Genomic DNA, 6,807 nt, shown 5'->3' with positions numbered 1-6,807 from the left:
GTGTTCAGGGTATTTTCTGCAGTACTGAAGGAGGATGTGGGAAGTAACACACTGACTGGAGGGTATCGATGGTGAAATAATGCCCATCAGTTACGAAATAAACATTCACTGTGTGCCATGAATGTCTTGGGGGAAATTACAGGGCAAAACTAGTGGAACAGTAACGAACTTGCGGTTTGCTTGCCCAGTATTGTTTGGCTGTAGGATGATACAACAAATACTGATGTCACAAGTAACTCCGGTTGCTTATGACATCAGCAGGGATGAATAAAGTATTCTGACTATGATGTACTATAACACACAAAACAGATTCATAACGAGGGAAAAAAATGACAATGGATGCCTGTGGGCGAGCCCATGTCCGTCTCTTCTTCTGTCATCTAACACCCAAATTCCACGAGACGAAAAGAAAGAAAAATAATCACTCTGCATAACTTACTTGTTTTGGTGAAGAATGGAAATTAGCTGAAGGTTTTAAACTCTGCCAGAATCATTGTCCCCTCTCCACCCTTTCTCCTTTTCTTTCTTTTTTTTTCTTTTTTTAATGTCCAAGCGGCATCCCATCCCCTAATCGACCCGCCTCCGGGCTCCTCCTCGGGGCTTAGAGATGGCTGATTTATGAGCTGCGTTGGCAGGGGATGATGATATTTCAGGCGCTTGCCGGGCTATTGGTCTGGGGAGCCTTCATTTCCATAAACAGGAGCCCCGGGTCCAAATTTGACCTCCATATAAACCCAGTGTGATTTCCTCTTGCCGCGACTCGCCAGTATCTCCCCTTCTCCCACCGAGGCTCCGCTGCCCTCCTCGTCTTTCTTTTCGTAGGTGAGACCCTTTCCTTCGCTCCATCTCTGCGTGCTTGACGGGCTGAGCCGGTAAACCGATACCGGGTCCGCTGCGGCGAGTTACAAGTCTTGTTTTAACGGCGAAGACGTGCGAGAGACTGCGTCTGTCTTTTTGGGGCCAGCCTCTGGTAACGTGTTACAGTGATAAAGAGCCTTGACCTCTGACCTGTGGGCACGTTAATTAGCAAAGTTAGAAATGAGAGCAGGGTGGATCACTTACTTAAACGTTACTTGTTTGTTTTGTTTTTGTTTGTTATTGTGTTGGCTGATGTGTGCAAATTTGGCTAGGCTTGTACTTTGCACTCGGTGTTTGTGTTGTGGACGGTGGAGTCCTTCATCTGCTGAAGGTCCGACTCTCAGAGCTCCAGCCAGAGGGATGGAGCTCTGAGTGTCTCTGGTTGGAGCTCTCCATCCCTCTGGCTGGAGCTCTGAGTGTCTCTGGTTGGAGCTCTCCATCCCTCTGGTTGGAGCTCTGAGTGTCTCTGGTTGGAGCTCTCCATCCCTCTGGTTGGAGCTCTGAGTGTCTCTGGTTGGAGCTCTCCATCCCTCTGGCTGGAGCTCTGAGTGTCTCTGGTTGGAGCTCTCCATCCCTCTGGTTGGAGCTCTGAGTGTCTCTGGTTGGAGCTCTCCATCCCTCTGGTTGGAGCTCTGAGTGTCTCTGGTTGGAGCTCTCCATCCCTCTGGTTGGAGCTCTGAGTGTCTCTGGTTGGAGCTCTCCATCCCTCTGGCTGGAGCTCTGAGTGTCTCTGGTTGGAGCTCTCCATCCCTTTGGCTGGAGCTCTGAGTGTCTCTGGTTGGAGCTCTCCATCCCTTTGGCTGGAGCTCTGAGTGTCTCTGGCTGGAGCTGTAACCAGCCTGCAGCTGCCATCGTTCACAGTTTAATAACTCCATCGTCTGAGAACCAACAAGGAACACCTTGTTGTACTGCCAGCGTGAAGTATTTCGGTTGTGCGGGCAGCGTTGTCCGCATGCGTTCCGGTGGTGATAGCTCTGAAGCGGGGCTGACGGGGCACAAAGCCTGCCGGCCCCGCTCTTGAGCTTCACGGTGAATACCGCGGAGTAAGCGTTTTGGTCCCAAACGATCCGTGGGATGGAAATCCGAGCCGGCCGTGTCGCATGTTGTTTGTTTGAACATCTGCAGAGTTACTTATCACCCGCGCCCTTGTTGACGTTGTCGCCTCCACCTCCAAACTTAGCTCCGCCGCTGCCCTCGACTCGCATCTCCATCACCTCCTCGACAGATCACATTTCACAGGGGCGTCCGCATCGATACCGACATCTAAGCCCCCCCCCCCCCGCTAATCAGGAACAGATGTGTCCTCGTGGTCCTAACAAGCGGTTCTGTTTCTGCCCTGTTTGTCTCTTCCAGCAGGTTGTGAAGTGAAGAAGCAGCCAACATGTCTCACGAGTGAGTCCTCCTCCTCCTCCTCCTCCTCATGCTTGTTGTGCGAACGGCTTCGTGGAGTTATGCTGTGCTTTTATTTTAACGTGTGTTTGGTTTGGCTGTAGTAAATTCCCTAGTGAATATAGTGAAGTGTGTGCTGGGATGTGGAGTTTGTTGTGTCTGACTTCTCATCCGTCACTCCTCACAGCAAGAAGATGACGTCAAGCCGCAAGCATCATCTGAAGGTATTTGTTTTTCCATTTTGTAGTACATGCTGGGGAGTTTGGAGCCAGACCTGTGTGTGTGTGTGTGTGTGTGTGTGTGTGTGTGTGTGTGTGTGTGTGTGTGTGTGTGTGTGTGTGTGTGTGTGTGTGGGGGGGGGGGGGGGGGGGTGTGTTTACTGTGTGTGGGGTGTGTGTGTGTGTGTGTGTGTGTGGGGTGTGTTTACTGTGTGTGGGGTGTGTGTGTGTGTGTGTGTGTGTGTGTGTGTGTGTGTGTGTGTGTGTGTGTGTGTGTGACGGTTTGCAGATAGTCCAAAAGAAATAAAGCCCATGTTTGATAAATGATACAAAAGGTCGTAGTTTAACTGAGTCCCCTGACTCAGTTCCATCCTGCATGTTCTGCCGTTCAGCAGGTGGAGCGTAGAGTCTGCATATCCGTGGCATCTGGAGAGGAGACACACAGTCTGCTCTGCTCTTCTTCTTCCTGTTTTATTCTTTCTAATAAAAAAGGTTCACGGTAGCATAGCGGTCTGTTCCGTTGCCTACCAACACGGGGATCGCCGCTTCGAATCCCCGTGTTACCTCCGGCTTGGTCAGGGGACCCTACAGACACAATTGGCCGTGGCTGTGGGTGGGAAGCCGGATGTAGGTCTGTGTCCTGGTCGCTGCGCTAGCGCCTCCTCTGGTCGGTCGGGGGCGCCTGTTCAGGGGGAACTGGGGGAATGGCGTGATCCTCCCACGCGCTACATGGGAGGATCACGAGGCATGCGGTATTCTGCAGCCATACCCGGATCGGCAGAGGGGGCGGAGCAGCGACCGGGACGGCTCGGAATAGTGGGGTAATTGGCCGGATACATTTTCTTGCTTGATCCAGTATTTTGTTTTTCGTAAACTGAGTTTCACAACCGTTGAAGCCTCAGCACTTGTTACAACCTCAGAGAATTATTTCAAGAACTCAAACACAACCGTGTGCCGACGTTAAATACGAATAATTTAACTGCAAAAACCGTCTGACAAACTGTCTGGAAGGCCTCATCACTGCAACAGCTGTGAGGTTTCCAAAGTGATGAAGGTTATTTATCAGTTACACCAGGTAGTGTGGAGTTGGTAGGGGCTGGTGGGCCGGAAGAAGAAACTCTGTAAAGACCTGAACAGAAACGGATGATAAAAACAACTCGCACAATTGTTCATTTAATCAGGTTTTACTAGGCTGGTGTGAGACGCCTCAGACTAGCATAGTCAAATATCTGCTTTTGTCTATACAAACACAACATACTGGTAATTACCAGACAGCTAGCCGGACCAGAAAGCTCAGTTTGGATTTTGGGCTGATAAAGAGAGTTGATATTTTTTGAAAAATACCCGCCTTTACTTTCATTTCGTCTAATCTATTTTAATCTAATCTAAAGTCAACCGCGTCTCGTGTCGAGGAGCATCTCTAAGGGGAACTCGGTTCATTTATTCTTTCGTCGCCTTTACCTGATTAATCGGATTCAGGGTTTCAAGGTCCTGCAGCCTTTTATATTTAGCAGTTTGATCCAGATATCAGTTACGATCCTTCATATAAGCGATCACTTACTGCCGCTGTGCTTCTTACACAGCAGAATGTGGTGTCCAGCGTGAGGGCCGATGCCACATGCGGCGCTACTCAGAAATAGTCTCCAGATCTACTGGGTGAAATGGAGATCAAGTCAAAGCTACCAATTAGGAGTCTCGTTAATGAGTCATGTGGCGGTCTCGTGGCAGCTGGGCCGTCTCTGTACTTTGGCATTCTCAAGTAACTCAAAGCAGAGCGGCTGGCAGGGTGCAGAGGGAACCAATTCATCCCCCAATTTCCATCGCTACAGCTGACAGGAAGCAGTGCAGGTTTACACCCAGCATTTCACCCTCTTGAGCGGGTGGTCTCATCCAAAGAAACGGCGTGGCACAACAGTAGAATAGACATCAACCTTTCAGTCATGGTCAGTAGAAGCAGGTCAGTAGAGTAGATCGGAAGAACATTTCTAACGACCGGCTTCTTTCGAGATGATGGTTGATAAAGGAGGGAAAGGGTGAGATGGAATGATTAACGATGATAGAGAGGTGATGCGGAGACAGATAGGATGATCATGAATGAATAAGTGACTGCATTTCTATGACGCTTGTCTAGTACAACTGTACGACACCAAGCGCCTGTGCTAACACATTGCACCAGATTACAATACAGGCTCAGTATGGGATATGAACAGTGGACCACTGATCACAGAGAAGTGACAGAGAGCGAGATGAAATGATCACAAACTTTAAAGAAGTCTTTGGTAATAAGAGCCGTAAGAAAAGATAGATTTTTACAAAACTGGAAGCATCTGTTCAACAAACAATACCAAATTTGCAACCTTTTGTATAATTTATCAGTCTTTATCATTTGTATGTGTTTCTCTGCAGCTTTACTGATGCTAACCTGCTAAGTCCTACAATTCCCCTTTATGCTCTGTAGAGTGTGATGCTGGCCATCGCTGCTAACTGGATAGAGAATGAGAAGAAGGAACTTGTTGCTGCGAAGAAAGCCTACATGGCTGAGCACTGTCCTGCTCCAAACACAAGCGGAGACCAGGCAGCCCTGATTGTGAGATCTGGAATAGGCTTCACTAACCTTTCACAAATACCTACATGACATGAGAGCTGTGTGGAAACGAGAGCTAGATTCTGCTCCAATGCTGCCCATCACACACACACACACACGCACACACGTGTCCTTACCCTGACCAGGGTTCACATTTACTTTCTACACACATGTGCACTCTTACTGTTTTTTTTTCTGTCCATTTTTTTGTTTGATACCAAATTGCTTTGCATTTTTATGTGCAAAAAGTGATTGCGAGAAGATGGTGGGAAGACGGCAGCGCAAATTCACGTTTGCAGTGGCCTCATCCAGTACCGGTATGGGAAGATGGCAGCGTGAATTCACGTTCGCGGCAGCCTCACCCAGTACCGTCCATGCAGTGTCTTTGTCCACGTCTAAGTTTTGTCTTCGTTTGATGGCTGGGAGAGCTGGCGCTGGATCGGCTGGGAGAGCTTGGTCTGCTGCATCCTGTGGGCCCAGGGACCACGGTCCTGCCTGGAGCTGTGCCCAAGGAGGTAACACTGAGGGCAGTCTGACAGGACTCAGAAGCGGGGCAGGCTAAGCTAACTGCTAGCCCATGCTGACCGGCAGTTCCGATAACACCGAGGGCGGTCTGGCGGCGGCCTCGCCTGGTGTTGACTGTGGTCTTCTTGGTGTCGTTGTGTGGAGTACGGGGAGGTGTGTCAAGGGTGTCTGGCTGGGACAGCTTGGTCTGCTGTATCCGGTGGGCTCAGGGACTATGGCCCTGCCGGATCAGCACCCAAGGAGGAAACACCAAGGGTGGTCTGACAGGAAGTGGAAGTGGGGCAGGCTAAGCTATAACCCATAACCCATACAGACAAGCATTTCCAACAGTCATCCCGCGTTTGAGTTAGCGTTGGATCGGCTGACGCAGCTTGGTCTGCTGCATCCGGTGGGCCCAGGGACCACGGCCCCTGCACGGAGCTGCGCCGAAGATGAAACACCGAGGACGGTCTGACAGGATGGGGAAGCGGGGCAGGCTAAGCTAACTGCTAGTCCATGCAGACTGGCAGCTCCAACAGTCCTCCTGGCTAGCGTTCGTTCTCCTGGACAGTGATTGTTTTTGTTCCTTTTGTTTAGTTTAGATATATGTGCAAGGCTCAGCGTTTTCGGTTTTTATTTTTCAAAGCCATCCAGCATGCCGAATTTCACCACAAGAGGGCACTGTTACATAACCTCACACGAAGAGGAACAACTTTTGGCTCTGTGGAAACATAAAATCCGGGTGAAATTCACTTTAAAAATCTGGGTATTTTTCCGTGAAAATCAGTAAAAACCGAAAACGCTGAGCCTTGTATGTGTGTTAGTTTGGATAAGTGTTCTTGTAGTTTTTGGATATGTGTTTTTGTCTTTGTGTTGTCTTTGTGTGTGTTCCTGATAGATTTGGATCCACAACTTTAACATATCATTGTGTCTACATTATTGTGAAGCACACTGTAACCGTTTTAAATGTCAGTGAGTTAAGTTTTGTTGGAGTATCTTGTTCAGCGATGAGTTGTAATCGAATAACAAAGAGTGTGTATTTTTCCCCACAGAACATATGCAAACAGCTGCATGCAGCCATTGACAAAATTGATGAGGACAGGTATGATATCCTTACCAAAGTGGGCAAGGCTGATAAGGAGGTGCGTTGCCAAAGCAGCATTACGCAACATCATTCTCGTAAAGTGTGGGGGCTGTGCGATTACACGCCTGACCGTCTCCTCGTTTACAGATCGATGACCTGAAGATCAAAGT

General features: G+C 49.1%; 1 protein-coding gene across 1 annotated transcript; it reads left to right on the top strand.

Annotated features, from left to right (window-relative positions):
- Positions 1-692: 692 nt before the first annotated feature.
- LOC130134001 (troponin I, fast skeletal muscle-like) lies at positions 693-6,802 on the top strand (the record flags this gene model as incomplete). The annotated part of the gene is made up of 6 exons (XM_056302143.1): positions 693-822; positions 2,215-2,250; positions 2,435-2,471; positions 4,924-5,052; positions 6,606-6,695; positions 6,785-6,802. Coding segments are annotated over exons 2-6 (285 nt in total), but the record flags the coding sequence as incomplete, so codon positions are not given.
- Between the last annotated feature and the right edge of the window lie 5 nt (positions 6,803-6,807).

This window comes from Lampris incognitus, unplaced genomic scaffold (genome assembly GCF_029633865.1).
Source record: "Lampris incognitus isolate fLamInc1 unplaced genomic scaffold, fLamInc1.hap2 scaffold_600, whole genome shotgun sequence".
In the NCBI taxonomy this organism is placed as follows: Eukaryota; Metazoa; Chordata; class Actinopteri; order Lampriformes; family Lampridae; genus Lampris; species Lampris incognitus.
Note: the sequence above shows the minus strand (reverse complement) of the source record. Positions and strands in the feature narration are given on the sequence as shown.